The 19,677-nt window shown below is 47.7% G+C and overlaps 1 protein-coding gene across 1 annotated transcript in view; it reads left to right on the top strand.

Annotated features, from left to right (window-relative positions):
* Positions 1 to 19,677, top strand: part of USP34 (ubiquitin specific peptidase 34) — a 600,284-nt gene that overhangs the window by 318,399 nt on the left and 262,208 nt on the right. Inside the window, exon 36 of the mRNA XM_082250967.1 lies at positions 12,562 to 12,686. Coding sequence (XP_082107093.1) covers positions 12,562 to 12,686 — 125 coding nt within the window. The remainder of the gene's footprint in view (positions 1 to 12,561; positions 12,687 to 19,677) is intronic.

Raw genomic sequence — 19,677 nt, 5'->3', positions numbered from 1 at the left:
GCTCTTCAGTTTCTTGCTGCCTAGCATTAGGAGTAGGACTAGGTTTCCTGCTGGGACTCCCTTCTCAGATTTTTATTTTTCTTTGAAAATGTTTTTATTTTATTTTTCTCACTCACTATCGCCAGTTAGTCAGGGGAATCCTCCTGGAGAACTACAAGCGAAAGCCGGGGCTGGGCCTCGCACTGGATAATCTAGATCCTTATGGTGTCCCAGCCGGGCCAGCGAGCGTGCACAGGTTATTGGTCCACCCAGGCCTCGCCACGACGGTGCCCCGACGGATGGGGACAAGTCTGCGGAGAGATTTTTCTTAGCCGGGACGTCTCAACTCTGAAACGCCCTGTGTTGCAGTGTCCCCCCTTGGCTGACGGCACCCCCACTCAGGGTGGGAGGTGGTCCGTTTCAGAGCGGAGCCTGCGGTCCATGGTATGGTGAGTGATGCTACCCCCCGTGTCCCTGGGACGGTTATCTGAGGCGGAGTTCTGTGGGCCCACTCCTTTGGGGATGTCAGAACATGCAGTCTCTGTAGTGTCCCCCCTCTGGCCGGTTTGGATGGTCCCTGCCCCCTGTGGGGGGCGGTCTGCGGTAAACGCTGCATTGGGGAGGGTGTAGGGTGGTCTTACCTTGTCCTAGATTCCCGCGGTGGCCAGGTCCTGGTTTCCTGAAAAAATTGGCGCAGTTTGTTTCGGCCGCCATTATGGGTGAGGGCAGCCTGGCTGACTATCTGTAAGGGCAGCAGCCATTTTTTTGCTTTTTTGGGCACCGATTCCGGTGCCATCTTGGATGTGGGCAGCCGCCTAGTAAGGGCAGCGGTCATTTTTTGTGTGATTTTTTTTTTTCCCATTGACTTCTATTGACATCCATTTTTGTGTGGCTCAGGGCGCTATTCGGCCTCTAGTGGGTGAGGTCACTTCCTCCATCCATCTTTGTTTGCTGCAGGGGTGAGCGTTTTTTTGTTTCAAACGTCTGTCATTTTGGGTGTTTTGTCATGCATTCTTGGTTTTTTTTTTTCTGAAAATCCACTTCTCCCTCAGTTATTATAACTATGTAAAGGGGAACTCCGGCGGCAGTTGCTGGATCGCAGGGGGGACCGCGATCTCGCCGATTTTAATGGGCCAGTGTCCCGTTTTTTTGAAGTACTGCCAAAAATAGAGTCCTGGTTTAACTATTCCCCCACTGGTCTGTTTTGCACCTCTGGTGCATGCTCAGCTTCTGTACCTGCAGCAAAATTGCTACTTTGGCATCACAAATGACGTCTGTGTGCTGTTCTGTTGTCGGTCTTGGCCATTTTCTGCCAGCATCCCTTGGTGACTAATTACTTTGATTTGCACCTTTATTCCAGGGGTGCGTTGTCTGGCTCCCCCGCGGAGGGCTCCTTTGCCTCCGTGGGACCGGGATTTGTTTTTTGTCCGGTTTGCAATGGCCTCCCTTTGGGAACTTCAGGGAAGTAGCTCTGCCTGTATTGTCCCAGTTGCCTTTTCTGGTTGCTCTCACATCTGCTCGCAGAGTGTCTGTTTTGGCGGCTCTGTCCTGCCGTTCGCTTTCTCTGGTTGTTCATTGGGATAAAAGTGGTCCTGCGACCCAATCAGTCTTTTCTCCCTAAGGTGGTGTCAGCTTTCCAACTTTACGAAGCTATTGTGTTGCCTTCGCTTTGTGCGAAGCTCAAGCATCCCAAGGAAATTGCCTTGCCCTCATTGGATTTGGTTTGGGCGATCAGGATTTACCTGTCGGCCATGGAGTCTTTTAGGTATTCTAATTCCCTGTTTGTCCTTTTTGAGGGACCTCGTAAGGGTACGGCTGCGTCCGCTGCAACCATTTCCACATGGATCAGACAGACTATTGTTCAGGCCTATTCACTAAAGGGTCAGGTGCCTCCTTTCCCTGTGAGAGCAGGTTCTACTAGGGCTGTGAGTGCCTCCCAGCCATTTTGCGGTTGTTTGTCATTGAAAATAGCAGGGGCCATGACAGTGGATCCTTGTGTGCAGCGATTTCGGCGGTGGGGGCACCTCCTCATCCCCTAATGCTGACTCTTTTTACTTCTTGATTGTCGCTTGATTGTCGCATGTGCAGTGCAGATTATCCTGGTGGCTGCAGGTGCCTGTTACCCCTATGAGGAGTCCCTTATTAAGAAAGAAACTGTTCCGCCGGTGGTGGACCCTCCAGTTTCCTGATTGAACAAGGCAACCATGATTCTGGTTGAAGAGTCCCCCGGGACTGGAAGGCGGAGGCCCGCAATATGTATAATCTAGCTGGTTCGGCACTGAGGTCGGTATTCACTATTGCCCTGGTGTCACAAACTCTGACTGAGTGGGCTAAACTTTTACGCCGTGACATGGAGGGAGAACAGCTCCCCCCCCCCCCGCCTTTGCTGAGCTGGTGGACCAGCGGGTCCAGGGGCTGCAGTTTTTCTGTGATGCCTCTTCGGACGCAGTTCCCCTAGTGGCTCGGCTCTCTGTTTTGGCAGTGGTCCTTCAGCGTGTCTTTTGGCTCAGATGCTGGTCTGTGGACCAGACTTCTAAAAGGGCTTTTACTGATCTAACCTTCAAGGAGATTGCCTGTTTGGAGCTACCCTGGATTACATCATTAAAGGTTTCTTAGGAGGTAAGAGTACCTTTTTTGCCTGCAGGATCTGTTTACAGTTCCTGGGAAGGAATGCAAGGTGCGTCCAATCCTGGACCTCAAGGCGCTGAACTGTTTTGTGTGGGTGCAGAAGTTCAGAATGGAGTCCATTAGCACGGTGGTGGCATCCCTGCGTCAGGGGGGATTTTCTTACCTCTATCAACATCAAGGATGCTGACTTTCACATTCTGATATGTGCCGATCACCAGCGCTTCCTCTGCTTAGCCGTGGGAGAGGAGCATTATCAGCTTGTGGCGTTACCCTTTGGTCTCGCCTTTGCTCCTCGGGTCTTCACAAAAGTGTTAGCACCTGTTCTAGTTTTTTATGCAACGGGGGATCATGATACTGGGCTACTTGGACGACCACCTTCTGCGATCGGAATGGAAGTGAGAGTTGGACGATCTACTGCTCTTTCGGAAAACCTGGAGATCACCATACGAACTCTGCGGGAGTTCGGCTGGATTCTGAATTTTCTGAAATCTGCTCTGGTTCCATCCACAAAGCTGGACTATCTAGGTCTGACTCTGGATTTGGCCTTAGCCAGAGTGCCTCTTCCTCTGGACAAACTCCAGAAATTGCAGGCTGCAATTTGTCTCCTGCTGTCTAACAAATGGTCATCCCTCTGGACTTGCATGCAGGGGCTGGGCCTGATGGTGTCGACTTTTGAGGTGGTTCCGTTTGCACAGTTTCATACGAGGTCCCTGCAAGGGAGATTCTGGCCAAATGGGACAAGACTCCGTAGTCTCTGGACAATTGGATCAGGCTGAGCCGGGGAACGAAGGACCGGAGATGTTTCATTAGTCGTGTCTCCGATGGGGCATCCCCGAGGTGGCTCTGTTGGCGTTTCAGCTCAACAGAAAGGTGCAGAGGTTTATGGCTCAGTCACGGGATCCTCTGACGAATGCCACAGACACGCTGGTGGCCTTGTGGGGTCAGTATCATCTGATTTACGCCTTCCCTCCTCTCAAGCTTCTGCCAAAACTTTTACGCAGGATCGAGGCAGAAGGGATTCCGGTCATCTTGGTGGCTCTGGACTGACCTTCCCAGGCTGGTCGCCTGCTTTCCTTTTGAAGCTTCCTCTCAGGGAGGATCTGCTGTCCCACGGACCAATCTTCCATCCTGCTTTACAGTTGCTGACTTTGACAGTTTGGCTGTTGAACGCTAGGTCCTGAAGGATGGATGTTTATCTGAGTCTGTGATTCCTACACTGTAAGTTGAAGACGTACATTGCGTGGTGTGAGTCTCTTGGGGTTCATCTTTGCTCCTTCTTGGTGGCTTGGATCTTGACCTTCCTTCAACGGGGGGTTTAACAAATGGTGGGCTTGAGTAACATCAAGGGCCAGGTGTAATCTTTGGTGGTCTTCTTCCAACGACCCTTGGCCACACACACTCTGGTGCATACCTTTCTTCAGGGTGTCCGACATTTGGTTCCTCCAGTGCGGTCTCCGTTGCCACCTTGGGTCCTTAATTTGTTGCTATTGGTCCTCAAGAAGTCTCCCTTTGAGAATCTACAGGACATTCCCTTGCTTACATTGTCTCAGAAGGTGGCTTTTTGGTGGCTATTACCTCTGCGCGCAGAGTGTCGAAAAAAAACGTTATCCTGTCGTTCACCTTACCTGGTGTATCACAGAGATAAGGTGGTTCCTTGCACCTGTCCAGCCTTCCTCCCAAAGGTTGTCTCTGATTTTCATTTGAATGAAGACATTGTGTTGCCTTCCCTGTGTCCCAGGCTGAAACATCCAATAGCCTTCCATGCCTTGGATATGGCCCAGGCAATTAGGGTATACTTGGCAGCTACGGAGTCTTTCAGGAAGTCAGACTCACTTTTTGTGCTCACGGATGGGCCTTGGAAAGGGTTTGTCTGCTTGCTCTGCAACCATTTCCAGATGGATCAGACAGACGGTGATCCAGGCCTATGCCATCAAGGGTTCCTCCTTTCCTTGTTAAGGTGCACCCTACTCGGGTGCTTAGTGCCTCCTTTGCCTTCCGTCATCAGGTGTCAGTAATGCAGGTTTGCAAGGTGGCCACCTGGTCGTTGGTGCACACTTTCACAAAGTTTTATAAAGCGGTTGTGTTGGCATCTGTAGATGCTTCTTTTGGCCACAAGGTTTTGCAGGCTGCTGTTTAGAGGACCTGATCTTCTTCGAGGGTGTATTTTTTTTTTTTTTTCTTTTCAGGTGGGCTCCAGTTTTTTTGGGTTAAGCTGCTGTTGACTGGTTGACTATGGTTTACTCTTGGGAATTTTTTTTCTGTACCCACCCCTCATGTTTAACACTGCTTTGGGACATCCTAATGGTTATGAAGATCAGGGAGAGGGAGTAAACCCCCTGGGACTTGCCCATAGACGTAGCCAGATTATTTTTCTGCCTAGTGTCCCACTCCTGTAGGGGGCAGTAGAACACAATGGCCATGAAGATCAGGAGCTGTGTCCGTCAAACATCAGAGAAATAGTTTTTTACGGTAAGTCTAAAATCCCATTTTTTACATTTTTGGCATTATTTTGCCATAACTTTTTTCTCCAATTTAATTCTGATTAAAGCGTTTCTTCACCCATGAAAACCTTATCACTCCATTCCATCCCCTACTCTCGACCTCTACATGAATAGCAAGATTTTTTTCTTTACTTTTTTTTTTTTTAAGATGTCTGGTCCCACATTCCTTGCATGTCATTTGCTGAAAAAAAATCAGCATTTAAAAAAATTCACTGTTCTTTTTGCAACTAAGCTCCTGTTTGGTATATTATACATACAATAATGCAGTTCTATATTTATTTATTATATTAAATGTAAATACCTGAATCTGATTTGATGTCAGCCTCTTGCAGTTCACTGTAAGGCTTAGGCTTCATGTACACTAGCCTACATTTGCCACGTTAAAATGTTTTGCATTTTCACGCACCTGGCAGTCAAAACGTACCTAGGTTGAAGCTCACACAGGCTTTTATGGAGTTGAGTTTAGGAGCGTTGGCAAAAACACGCCACAAGCTCCTAAACTCAGGTTTAGGAGCTGCCAGAGTAGGCTAGTGTACATGAAGCCTTAAACAGAGTTCAAATTGGGAACGGGAGACGCCGCTCAAATATTTAGTCAGTTGGTCTGCATGCTGATAGGAAGAAAAAGCAGAGTGACAGATTAACTTATTAGTCAGCTGTGTAAAGGAGTTACACTGTCCAGTCACAGGATGCACATTTGCCCAAGTTTTATCCCTGCACAGACCTTGCAAGTTCAGAAAAATACCCATTAATCTGCCAGTAATACACTCAGGTCTTAAGCCCTTATGTTGGCTAACACAACGTTGAACTGCATGGTGCTAGCTGTGCCCCATGTCTTCTGCTAGAGTACTCATCAAACCACACTCATATCTCTCTGTAGCACAAGATAAAGACTAGGAGGGCTAAATAGACTTTTTGAGAATGCAGAAAGTGGGCAAGGGGACCCATGACAGTCCTGAATTTGACAAGATCAACAGGTTTTTCTTCACTTATCAGATATACAAAACTGCTTCCAGTGCAATATTTAACCGATCAAAAAAGTCTGTTGGCATAGCTATATAAATCCTAGAAGTAGATGGACAGAAATAACGGAATTTTTGTAAAATCTTACCTGTAAAATTCCTTTCTCTGAGTCCTCCGACAGTCGCCGCCTCTTCATATTCGTCACATATGGGGGTATTAGACTTTGCTCCGAAGGAGTAGCTAGGCAACAGAATATGTTAACAATAAAGCTTTAACATATCCCACCCTCCAGGGGTGGTCCCCTCAGTCAATACCCTCCTACTTCCTGTAACCATATCTCAGTTTTAGTGGAATAGCAGTAGAGTATACATACAAACCCCAAAAGAGGGGCGGGGGCGGCGACTGTCGGAGGACTCAGAGAAAGGAATTTTACAGGTAAGATTTTACAAAAATTCCGTTTTCTCTTACGTCCTCCGACAGTCGCCGCCTCTTCATATTCGTCACATATGGGGACGTCCCAAAGCAGTGCAAACATGAGGGGTGGGAAACGCATCCGCGCCGAAAGGCAACGCAGTCTCCACATCAAAGAAAGGAACCTTACCAAAGGAAGGAAACCAGCTGGGCAACAGCTAAAATAAGTGCTCAACAGGAGCAACAACCCAGGAAAAGACAAAAAACCAGGGGATACAAAACTTATCCCAACAGCCAGGAGTCCCCAACAAGGGACCCTAGGGAACAGCCGCACTAAGAACCTTGCGGCCAAAGGAAGCATCCGCTGATGCCTGAACATCTACTTTGTAGAATTTTGTGAAAGTGTGCACGGTCGACCAAGTCGCCGCCTTACACACCTGGGCTACAGAAGCCCCATGACGACAGGCCCAAGACGTACTCAGAGATCTAGTAGAGTGCGCCTTCACAGGCACAGGGGGAACCTTCCCCTGCAAGGCATAAGCCTGTTCAATGGTCTGCCTGATCCATTTGGCAATGGTAGAGGCGGAAGCCGCCATGCCCTTCCGAGGACCCTCTGGAAGAACAAACAAGGAATCCGTCTTTCGAAAAGACTCAGTCGATTTAAGGTAAACCCTAATCGCTCGAACAACATCCAGAGAATGCAATCTCACCTCCTTAGGATGTTTAGGCTTCGTGCACAACGAAGGCAAAACAATATCCTCGTTAAGATGGAATTCCGAAACTCGTTTCGGCAGAAAAGAAGGATTAGGTCGCAAGACCACCTTATCCAAATGAACAACCAGGTACGGAGACTTGCAGGACAAAGCCGCCAGTTCCGACACTCTGCGAGCCGAAGTGATCGCCACCAAAAAGGCGACCTTTTTGGACAACATAGACAACGAGATCTCCCTGATCTGTTCAAAAGGAGCACGTTGTAACACAGACAGGACTAGATTCAAGTCCCAAGGGGGCAAGGGATCCCTCTTAGGAGGAACCAGATGCCGCACACCCTGAATAAAAGTGCCAACCAAGGAGTTGGAAGCTACGGGACGTTGAAACAGAACGGCCAGCGCAGACACCTGACCCTTTATCGTAGCCAGCGCCAAACGCTGATCGACACCCGTCTGAAGGAAAGACAGCACACGGGAAACCGAGTACGTGCGGGGTGAAAACCCCCTGGACTCACACCAGGCAAAATAGGCCTTCCAAGTACGGTAATAAACCTTTCCCGAGGAAGACTTCCTCGCGTTGATCAAGGTATGAACAACCTCTGGAGAGAGACCTTTCTCCTTCAGGACCTCGGTCTCAACAGCCAGGCCGTCAAAGCCAGCGACTGTAAAGCAGGATGGTAAATCGGTCCTTGAGACAGTAGATCGTCCCGAAGAGGCAGACGCCAGGGGGCGTCGACCGCCAGATTCACGAGGTCTGCGTACCAGGACCGGCGAGGCCAGTCCGGTGCCACAAGAATCACCGTGCTGCGTTCCGAGTGTAACCTGCGAAGGAACCGGGACAGCAACTGAATCGGTGGAAACGCGTACATCAGCCTGTACTGATGCCACGGGGCCACTAACGCGTCCGACGCGTCCGCCCGAGGGTCGCGCGTCCTTGCCACGAACCTCTTCACCTTGTAGTTGAGGCGAGACGCGAACAGGTCCACATCTGGAAGACCCCACTTCGCGCACAACATCTGGAAGACAGCCGGGTGGAGAGACCATTCCCCCTGATCCAGGGTCTGGCGACTCAGATAGTCCGCCTGCCAGTTCTCCACTCCCGGAATGTGAACCGCCGTTATCGCCGGGACATGAGTCTCGGCCCAAGACAGAATGTCGGCCACTTCTCGAGCCGCTCGGGCACTCCTGGTGCCCCCTTGGTGGTTTATGTAGGCCACCGCCGTGGCATTGTCCGTCTGCACCCGAACCGGGCAGCCCTGCAGCCGGTCCGTCCAGCGATGAAGACAGAGCCTTATCGCACGCAATTCCAGAATGTTGATCGGGAGGGAAGACTCCCCCTCCGACCAGGTCCCCTGGGCGGACAGAACGCCCAGAACACCACCCCAGCCCGACAGGCTGGCATCCGTGGTGATTATCGTCCACGAGATCGGACGAAACGACTTGCCCCCGGACACCAACGGGGACTGGAGCCACCACAGGAGGTTTTCCCTGGTGCGATGACTCAACGAGATCTGAAGATCCAGAGATTGAGGTCGCCCGTCCCACTTGGACAAGATCTCCGCCTGGAGACCCCGCGTGTGAAACTGCGCGAAAGGAATCGCCTCGAAAGCCGAGACCATCAATCCCAGACATCTCATACACGTCCGCAGAGACGAGTTCGGAACGTCCCTGAGGGACCTGACTTCCTCCTGAAGAGTCCTGAGTTTGTCTTCCGGCAGGAAGACCTTCGCCTGCACCGAGTCCAGTATCATTCCCAGATAGGGAAGACGAACCGACGGACTCAGAGTCGACTTTGGAACATTTATCGTCCAACCGAACTCCTGCAGAGTTTGCATCGTGACAGACAGGTCCTTCTCCAGACCCTGACTGGTCGCAGACCGAATCAGAATGTCGTCCAGATACCCCAGGACAGAAATGCCCTGGGCTCTCAATAATGCCAGAACTGGTGCAAGCACCTTGGTGAAGACCCGCGGAGCCGAGGCGAGCCCAAAGGGCAACGCCACGAACTGGTAGTGATCCTCCGCAATGGCAAATCGAAGGTATCTCTGATGACCCTCGAATATGGGGATGTGAAGATACGCATCCTTCAAATCGATGGAGGCCATGAATTCCCCCGGAACCAGGGCAGCCACCACCGAGCGCAGGGATTCCATGCGGAACTTGCGAACCCGCACAGAGCGGTTCAGAGCTTTCAAGTCCAGAATTGGACGAACCTTGCCCTCCTTTCTGGGCACAGTGAACAGATTGGAATAAAACCCCCGAAATCTGTCCCGATGAGGCACCGGAACCACCACTCCCTGAGCCCTCAGGTCCCGCACCGCCAGGTGCAGATCCCGCAGGCGCTCTGGAGACAGTTGTAGATTTGAGGGAAAAAATCTGCTCTCTGGCCGAGAGAGAAACTCGATCTTGTAACCAGATCGAACGATTTCCAGAACCCATCTGTCCCGCACACGGGCCAACCAGGGCTGAAGAAAACCGAGCAAGCGTCCCCCCACCCCAAAACTGGGTGAGGGCGCCCCTTCAGGCCGAACTGTTATGGGCCGCAGGTCCGGATTGGCCGGACTTCTGTTTTCCAGACCAGGGCTTCTTCTGAGAGCCCTGGCCCTTGAACGGTTTGCCCTTGTAGTGCGGCCGAAAGGCACGAAAGGACCCCTGAGAGGGCCGAAAATTAGCATGCTTCTTCCCAGAAGCCCCCTTAGCCTTGGGGAAATGGGGCAAGAGAGTGCTCTTACCCCCAGTAATCCCCTTAATCAAACCATCCAGGGACTCCCCAAAAAGGCGAGACCCATCATAAGGCAGATTGGCTAAGGTTTTACGTGAAGATTGGTCCACCGACCAACATTTCAACCAAACCAGGCGGCGAGACAACACCGCCACGCTGTGCACACGCGCGGCCAACGGAATCAGGTCCAGGTCCGCATCACACAGATACATGACACCCTGGTGGATCTAATCCACCATATCCAGGGTCGCCGCTGAGGCCGAATCGGCCACTAGGACGCGCCTAAGCATCTGCGTCCAACTTGCGATCGCCTGGGCCGCCATGAGAGAAGCAAACAGAGCCTTAAGCATAGAACCCGTAACAGAATAAGTATGACGGGCAAGAGACTCCAGTCTCCTATCCGTGGCATCACGGAAAATAGGGGATCCCTCTGCAGGGATCGCAGTGGCTTTGTTCAAAACCGCAATAGCATGATCTACTGGCGGAGGCACACACCACCGTTCATCAGTGGCAGGCGAGAAAGGATAACGCAGCTTAAATTCACTTGGTACCGCAAAAGGCTTGCGCAAATCGCGCCATTGGTCCTTAACAGCGCGCTGAAAATCAGCATTGCAGGGAAAGACCTGCGGCGTCCTGCGTTTTCTCTGCGTCCCATAAGCCGCCAAGGCAGCTGGGGGACACACCTCGTCCTGCAAACGTAGCGTCTGCTTAATGGAAGCAATCAACTCATCCATGAGTGCAAGCTCTTCAGGCGAGCCAGGGGGAGAATTATCAACCCCCTCAACTTCAGCCTCTACCTCAGACCCCACTAGATCCAGAGAGGAGCGGGACCCCGATAGGGGGGTCCCCGCCAGAACAGCCCCATCACCTTCACCCTCAGAATCAGAGGACAGAGCAACTCTGGGCCGTTTAGTAGATTGAGCAGCCACCAGCATTTGCACCTGTGCAGCAAGGCCAGCCACAATAGTGGCCAAATCCCCCCCTGGGGGGGAAACAGCGGTCCCCCGGCTTTCCACCAAGACTGTGGGAAATTTGCCCTCCTGAGAATCCATTGCCCCTGTATGCCAGACAACCAAGGGTTAACTGCCCCCTTACAGCAAGCGCGGCAAGCGCAGCCCACCGCACCACACTCAGGCACAATGAGACCCCCACAGGGAATATACAGACTGAATACAGGCAATGGAACACAGGAATAGAAGGATAAAACCTGAGGAGACTCCGCTGCTGCTGCTGCCTCGATCGGTGCTTCCAGGAGAGAGGAAGTGATGCTGCCAGGGCGCTCTATGTAAGCCTATGGAGGCTACAAGAAAATGGCCGCCGTGCATGTAAACCATGCGGCCGGAGCGGGCGCCGGTAAAATGGCGCCGTTTGGCGCCGAAATCGCCGCTCCACAGTGCATAAAATCACACACAATATCATCCCATAATATGGATACATGTTAGATCGCCGCAGCGATCGCTGTATATGCCCCAACATGCCATTAAAAACATGCCCCACAGCACACAGCTCCTCACACTGCCCAGCCTGACATACTCAGTGTCATACAGCTCCCCCCCCCCCTTGCAGTCCACAGCATGCAGCCGAGAGATAGGGAGACAAGCAGTGTGATTAAAGGCAGGTTACACAGTCCCAGACTGAGACCCCCCCAGACAGACAGGTCCCCACATAGATACACTTACCTCACATGGCGTGGGGAACCCGCACAGGCGAACAAGCCGCTGCACATGAGGCAGGGAGAGTCGCTACTCAAGACGCACACAATGGCGGTTCAGAAACCGTACAGCGTCCGGTGAGGTAGCCACCTCACCAATCATCCCTGCACCGAACAGGGATGGGTCGTTCACCGTGCCAGGAGCGTTACCTGGCTGAACGCTCGATGGCAGACTGGGAAGCCACTGACCCACGACCTGCGACCAGGGGGATCAGCCCGAGACCCAGTCCGCATGATCCTCTTCGTCCGAAGAACTAACTAATGCTGACAAAAATAACAGCTAAGTAAAGGTAGAGAGAAAACTCAAACAAAATATCAAAAAGAAGAAAGAGTCTGGGACAAAAAGTCCCAGCACAGAGAGAGCCAGCCACTCCTGACAAGCTAGACATTAAAACTGAGATATGGTTACAGGAAGTAGGAGGGTATTGACTGAGGGGACCACCCCTGGAGGGTGGGATATGTTAAAGCTTTATTGTTAACATATTCTGTTGCCTAGCTACTCCTTCGGAGCAAAGTCTAATACCCCCATATGTGACGAATATGAAGAGGCGGCGACTGTCGGAGGACGTAAGAGAAAAATACATTTTAGGTAGCAAAAAACTTCCATGATGTATTTCATCTGTTCATTTAGCCATTTGCCTGCCGTTCATCTTTAATGGCTATAACGCAAACAGCAGGGGTGTGCAGTTATTAGCAGCCAATCCTATTTCAGGTTTCAATACCTTTTTGCTTTCTCAAACTAAAGAAATAATTAAATATTTTCCGTATTCCTGTGCCCTGTACTGTAGGCTATTTTCCTGCAAGTTTGAAGCTATTTTGTGACTGTACTACAGTACCTTAACATTGTTTGCTTTTGTGGTAGTGATAGCCATTTTAAAGCAGAACTTGTGACTATTTACATATTTCCCGTATTTTTTTTTTTTTTTTTTCATTCTCTAGTTACACATTATTCAATGTGGCTCCTTGTTAGTTGGGCTCATTGTTGTTCTATGGTGAAATCTAGCCTTGCCGACAGTGATAATTTACAAGATTGGCTGAAAAAATTAACTCTTCTTATTCCTGAGGTAAGATTTCAAACAACATTGTGCCTATCATTGTAGTGGAGATTCAGTAAAGAAATGGAACGTTTGCTTAGAATTTTTTATTTTTTTAAATTTTAAAAATGTCAAGTTTTGGGTCTTCTAGTTAAAGCAGTAATTAAGTGCACTAGCATTTCTTTTTTTTTTTTTTTTTTTATGGGCCCCCTGGTGGGTTATGCCACAAGGTGCTAGAATGCACAGCAAATTGGCACATTATGACATACATGTCAAACTGAGCTCTCTGGAGTTGCGCTGTAAATGATCCGGTGGATCCCGGTCGCTTCTATTTTTTCCTTCCGGGTTCGATGCCTTCGGCCGCTTGCATGGCCAGGCCATTATGTCACTCGCGCGCATTAGCACAGCGGCACAGATCAGGGCTGTAAATGATCGCTCAGTGTACATGACAACTGACAAGCAGGAGGAAGCCTTTATCATGGAAGGGACCAAATGGGTCTCTTCTGTCATAAATTTCCTGTCAGCAATTTTTTTAAAAACACAGTTTACTACCGCTTTAAAATTGTTCAGGAGATTCAATTAAAGCCGGTTGTAAACCTTTGGTATATCTCACCTTTGGTATATCTCTTACACAGCTCCCAGCTTTTATCCTAATGTATTATTTTCACATGTTTGCTGAAGTCAGTCTACTTTTTGAATAATTCCTGCTGTAGGGCACTGCTGGCTGTTTTTAGGGAGTTTGATGGGGTATTTAGGAAATATGTACAGTGGGTATGGAAAAGAATTACCCCCTTTAAAATCATCCCATTTTGATGCTTTGCATCCTGAAATGAAAACAGACAGTTTTTGTTTTATCCAGCTGTATTTACTTAGTGCAACTTATAATATTCAAGTGAAAGGTATAACACCAACATGTCAGAAGAAAAAAAATAAATCAAAAACAGAATCACGGAGTTGAAAAAAAGGTCACCCCATTATGTCAGTATTTTGTTGAAGCACCGTTTGCTTTTATTACAGCCTTTAGTTTGTCTATGTTTCTACTAACTTTGCACATCTAGACTTTGCAATATTTGCCCACTCTTCTCTGCAGAACTTCTCAAGTTCAGTTTAATTTTTTTGGCAACTGTTTGTGGACTACAGTCTTCAAATCATTCCACAGATTTTTTGTGGGGGTTTAGGTCTGGGCTCTGACTAAGCCATGCAAGTACATTCACCTTTTTCTATTTTAACCACTGTGTGATAATCTTTGCTGCGTGCTTTGGGTCATTGTCGCATTGGAACGTAAACCTTCTTCTTGTTGACAACTTTTTGGCAAAGGGCAGCAGATTTTCCTCAAGAATTTGATGGTATTGTGCCCCATCCATTTTCTTCGATCCTGACCAGTGCTGCAATTCCTGCTGCAGAGAAATATCCCCATAACAGGATATTACCACCTCCATGCTTTACTGTAGGCATGATGTTATTTAGATGGTGAGCTGTATTGATTTTCCACCAGACATATTGTTTTGTATTTAGACCCAATAATTCATAATAATAATTTGTCTCATCTGACCACCTTAAAGTATAACTAAAGGCAAAACAGTTTTTTCAGTTTTGGATAGAGTGGCAAGGGATTAGAACCAGTCAGGTTTTTATTACACTCTCTGCCTCCGTTAAGGAAATTTACCTTCTTTATTTGTTTTATTTATCATTATAGTGAAAGTGAATGTAAAAAAACAAAAAAAAAAAAAAAACTAATTTTGGGTTCTCACAAGAGGGAAATCTTCCAATATGGACACTAGTTCAGGTGACCTAGGGTTCCCCAAGGAATTCCTTTAATTTTCATTTCACCTCCTGTTTGGATATGGGACAGGAAGTGAGGTGAAATATTTGCAATGGGACACAGATGGTGGGGGAAAAAAAATTGATGGGTTATAACCCTCCCTTGCTCTATCCAAAATTAAAAAAAAAAAATTCCTATAGTTCTACCTTGAAGATTGAGGCCACACGGAAAAAGGTGTTACGGTCAGATGAGACTAAAATTGAATTATTTGGCATCAACACCAAACGAGATGTCTGACAGAAATACAATACAGGTTACTATCCAAATAATACCATTCCTACAGTAAAGTGTAGAGGTGGTAATATCCTGTTTTGAGGGAATTTCTCTGCAGCAGGGACTGAAACACTTGTCAGGATAGAAGAAAAATGGATGGGGAAAAATACCATCAAATTCTTGAGGATAATCCGCTGCCCTCTGCCAGAAAGTTGTCAATGGGACAAAGGTTTACCTTCCAACATGCCAATGACCCAAAGCACACTATATATTTTATAAACATACTGATCATTGGTCCTATTGTTTGGAGAAGTATAATATTGATCCTTGATGGGTTAAAATAAGAGCAGGAGTGTTGTATATTGGGCTTGGTGATATGTCTCTAAAGTTATCACTGTGTGCGAGAGCATAGAGTTTGGTACCTACAATGGAAGAGTGTCTAGTCTAGGTGGGTTTAAGCCCCGGTTCACACTTATGCAATGCGGGAAGGCTGCGAATTCGCAGCCTGTTCCCGCATCGCAAAAGCACCCCTGGCAGTTCACACTGCCATATGCGATACGCTGGGGGTGTCAATGAAATCTTAACGACACCCCCAGTTTGATCGCATATCGCAGTGCGATCTTGCAGTTCGCACAGGATCGGATCGCACAAGTGTGAACCGATGTGCGATCCGATCCTGATGCGGCTGAAAAAAACACATGTACATGTCGGAACCATACCTGTGCACTGGATCCTGCATTCAGTGCTCACCTTGATACGTGTTAGTAAGTTTTTATACAGGCCCAGGGCTGTGATCTATTCCAATGGTTCCCAGATCCTGTAGACCCCTTAGGGGTATGCTCATTGTGATGGGGCAAAGCCTGGACCCTAAATGGGACCAGTGAAGTGGACATAGTAAGAAACTGTTTCCCTGTACCTTTATACAAAGGTCCCTCACTAAACATATTTTGCCACATTTCCTGGATATGCAGTAGAAGCTACACTCTATCCTTTTAAGGTTGAATATATTTTATTAACATAAAATCTGAAGAGAGACAGACATGTACTTGAAATGAGTGAAAACAAATGCACATTAACATTGATAACAAAGCGAAAATTCACTGCTATGGAAAACAACAAAAAGATGAAAAAAAAAAACTGTTTCTCAATACAAAAAAGAGAAAAGAGGTGGTCAATCTCTATTAAAAAAAAAAAAAAAAAAAAGTACTATTCTGAGGGTAAACATATAGGAAAATAAAACCTATGTGAGGATGACCAAACCGTGCACATAATCTGTGCAAAAACAAGAGATCCGTAGACATCAAATGTGTGACAATATTCATGGCAAGAGTCTAAAGGTAAAAGAGGAAAGCATAGTCAGGAAGAGGAATAGCGAAAAATGGAAAGAAAGCGAGAAAAAAAACAAAGTGGAGACGAGTTCTCTCGGGGTATAATGCAATCAGAAGGTTAGAGTTTTTTTTTCGAGGGATTCTATCACTCAATTTCCCCGATGAGGAATAATAAATCCATATGTACCAAAGTCTGGTAAACTTTTCCCACTTATCAAGCTCTCTCGCTTGCATGTCCTTAATGAGCATGATGTCGGTAATTTAGCTTACCCAAGAAGATAAGGTTAGGGTAGAGGAACGTTTCCAATATCTAGATATTTATTGTCTAGCAGCGGAGAGGAAGAATCTTAGTAGGCTAGATTTTTGAGTTTTAACGTGCCTGAGAGGATGGATAACGGAGCTATGGAGGGAAAAGGGATAAAGGGGTTCATCATAAATCTTTGTGTGGATCTGAAATATCTGCGACCAAAAAGGGCAGATAGTCAAATTCCCACCAGATGAGCAGATATGTTCCTCTCCTCATGTTGCAGCGCCAGGATGTGTCTGTGGAAGTTGGAAAGGTCTGATTAATTGTAACCGGGCCCGGTACCATCTGCCATCTTGATAGTAGTTTGTAGGTGTTCTTCTTGAGCATAATCTGAGATAGAAGATTTGTGAGAAAATAAGAATGCAGTGTGCTATTCTCCGGCTGGGACCTCAAACCCCAGCTCCCTGGACCGCAGTTTAGTTAACGTTGGGAGTGTATTATGGGTGTGAGCCAATATTGATTTGTATATTGCTGATAAGGTATAGCGGGGTATCTCTGGGAGGAGACACATATGTTCGAATTTTAACAAGGGCATTTGTTTCGAGACAAATAACGTTTTACAATAAGTCGACAGTGGGAAGTTTATCGACCAATTTATCGCAGAAGATGCAGCATTAGGGTGGGCTAAGGACCCAAGAGAGGCAAAGAGCGTCCTGTAGGCCAGGAGGATCGGTCATAGGACCCGAATGGCTAAACCTCTCTACTTGTCACAAGGGCTGGATTGGCAAACCACGGGGTTAATGAAAATGGGTTGGAGGAGAGCGAGTAGACCTCTCTCTTGTGGTACCAAACTTGGAGGGATTACACTGTCAGGGGGGAGATTGGCTAGGGATTTAAAGGAGTCCTAGCCCCATAGCAGATCATGGAGGTCTACAGGAGACATATCCTGTTCAATCAGAGTTGAGGCTTTGTGCAATGGGCGAAGGAACCATTCTAGAAGGCGAGACACAATTGCGGAAGTATGGTATAAATTGAAGTCTGGTAGGCCCGTCCCACCTTCAGACTTGGGGTAACAGAGAGGTTTATGCTTTAGCCTGGAGTGGCTACCACGCCAAATAAACGGAATCGCAAGGGAACGAAGAGTATGAAAGAAAGTGGAATGGAGTGCAGTCGGTAAAGCCTGAAATAAATAAAAAATTTGGGAAGGATATCCATCTTTAATATATTGATACGACCAAACCAGGAAGCCTGGATGTCTTGCTGTGTTTCAGTCAACCGCCTAATCTTTGCGAGGAGTGGACTATAATTAAGACCGTACAGGTCCAATGTGCGCATGGGGAATAGTGGTACTAAAGTAGGGAATAGCGGTACCTAAGTAGGTATTTGCTTTAGGTTGCCAGCGGAACTGAAAGTTGGCTTGGTGGGTGGAGAGAGTTTTATATGGTAGGGAGATATTTAAGGCCTCCGTTTTAGCGAGATTAAGCTTAAAATTACTGAACGTGCCAAGTCTTTGGATTTAGGCGAAAATGGAGGGGATGCTAATATGTTGCTGTGTGACATACAGGAGGAGGTCATCCGCATAGGGAGAGAATTTTCAATGGGCTAATAGAGTGGGTATGCCATTAATTGAGGAATTAGATCTAATAGCTTGGGCAAGATGTTCTATAACAATGGCAAATAGGAGGGGGCGATGAAGGGCAGCCTTGACGAGTGCCATTTGCAATGGAAAATCGCTTGGTTTGGGTCCTATTAACCATTACCATGGTGGAAGGAGTCTAATATAGAGACATGATGCAGGAAAGCATTTTGGGCCCTAAACCTATTTGAGTAAGTGCTTGACGAAGAAAAGACCAGTTGACCCTGTCAAAGGCCTTCTCTGCGTCATATGAGAGAAGGCAAGCTGGAATAGGGTTACGTTGAGCAAAGGAAATGAGATGGAGCTTTTTGGTGGTGTTGTCCCGGGCTTCATGCCCTGAAACAAACCCCAGTTGATCTCTATGGATAATTGAGGGAAGAAAGGAGACAAACGTTTCGCCAATATTTTGTCACTTTAGGTCAACATTTAGTTAGGAGTTTGGCCTATAATTACTGCTGATGGAGAGATCCTTCCCTGGTTTAGGGATGACTGCTATTTTGGCTTGTAAAAGGAGAGAAGAGGGGAGGTGAGATTCAGCGATTTGATTCAAAAGCTTTGGATAGAATCAGAGCCGGGAGGGGCGCAAAGGTATTGTAAAAATGGGGAGAGAACCCGTCACGGCCAGGGCTCTTACCGTTCTTAAGACCCTTAATAACCTGCAGGAATTCTACATCTGTTAGAGGGGAATCTTTCCTCTGTATCAGGCTGAGGGATGGTGGGCAGAGCTATGTCATGGATAAAGGGGTGCATATCCGGAGTTCTACAGGAAGGGGAGGAAGAGGCTGTCAGGGAAGGCAAGTTGTATAAAGAGGAAAGGGATCTACCGAATTTCTCAGCCATTTCCGAGTTAGCATTTCATTTGATGTTTGAGGGGGACAGGAGAAAAGGGATCCTTGAGCAATGTTGTCTGGGGTGTAGTACATGGGCAAGATGTTTTTCTACACTTATTGGCCTGGGAAGAATGGACGTGTTGCCCTTTATCTCTGGCTATCAGGGAACGCTCTGCTAGTAGGCGCAAAAGATCCCGACGAGCGTTGGATAATTCCACTAATGCCAAAGGATCAGGAGTACGCTTATGAGTGGCCTCTAGTGTGACCATCTGGGATAGAAGGCGTTTGATACCCAACGTACGCTCCCTTTTAAGTCGGGAACCGTGTTGAATAAATATACCCAAAGCCCAACTGTGGATAAAATCTAGGGCTCTGAGCCAGCGCCCATTTGGGACAGCGTAAGAAAAGTAAATGGAGCAACACAGTTAACATGATGAATTTAACAGTAAATATGAAAAACCATGAGGAAAGTACAGGATGTAAGCAAGATAACCAGTAACAAAAGACTGGGAGACTGATCACCTTCAGGTACAGTCCCATTCTTCACCCTGCAGGGAACTTGGAAACGTTGGATCTGGAATGCTTGTTTTTAGAGCGTTGTAGCCAACCTGTGGACATAGGGAGACCAGGGGTAGCAGGTTTTAAGGGCCAGTCCGGTATGAAGATTTGAGGAAGATCAGAGTGCGGAAGACAGCAGATTTGCCCTCATACAATGCTGAAAGATGAAATGGAAAGCCCCAGTGGTATTTCATTTGTTTAGCTTGTCGTGCAGTAGTGAGTGGCTTTAAGGTTCGATGCATGTCCAGAGTTAGCTTAGAAAGGTCGGTCAGCAGTTTAACTGGGGTGTCGTTTAAAAAGATGGTGTTCTGTGTGCGGGCAGCTTGCATCATTTCTGCATTAACTTTGTAAAAGTTTACTCTGCAGATGACATCTCTGGGAAAAGCA

The sequence above is a fragment of the Pelophylax lessonae genome, assembly GCF_965119305.1.
Source record: "Pelophylax lessonae genome assembly, chromosome: 3".
In the NCBI taxonomy this organism is placed as follows: Eukaryota; Metazoa; Chordata; class Amphibia; order Anura; family Ranidae; genus Pelophylax; species Pelophylax lessonae.
The sequence above is the reverse complement of the archived record's forward strand: the minus strand, read 5'-3'. Positions and strand labels throughout refer to the sequence as shown.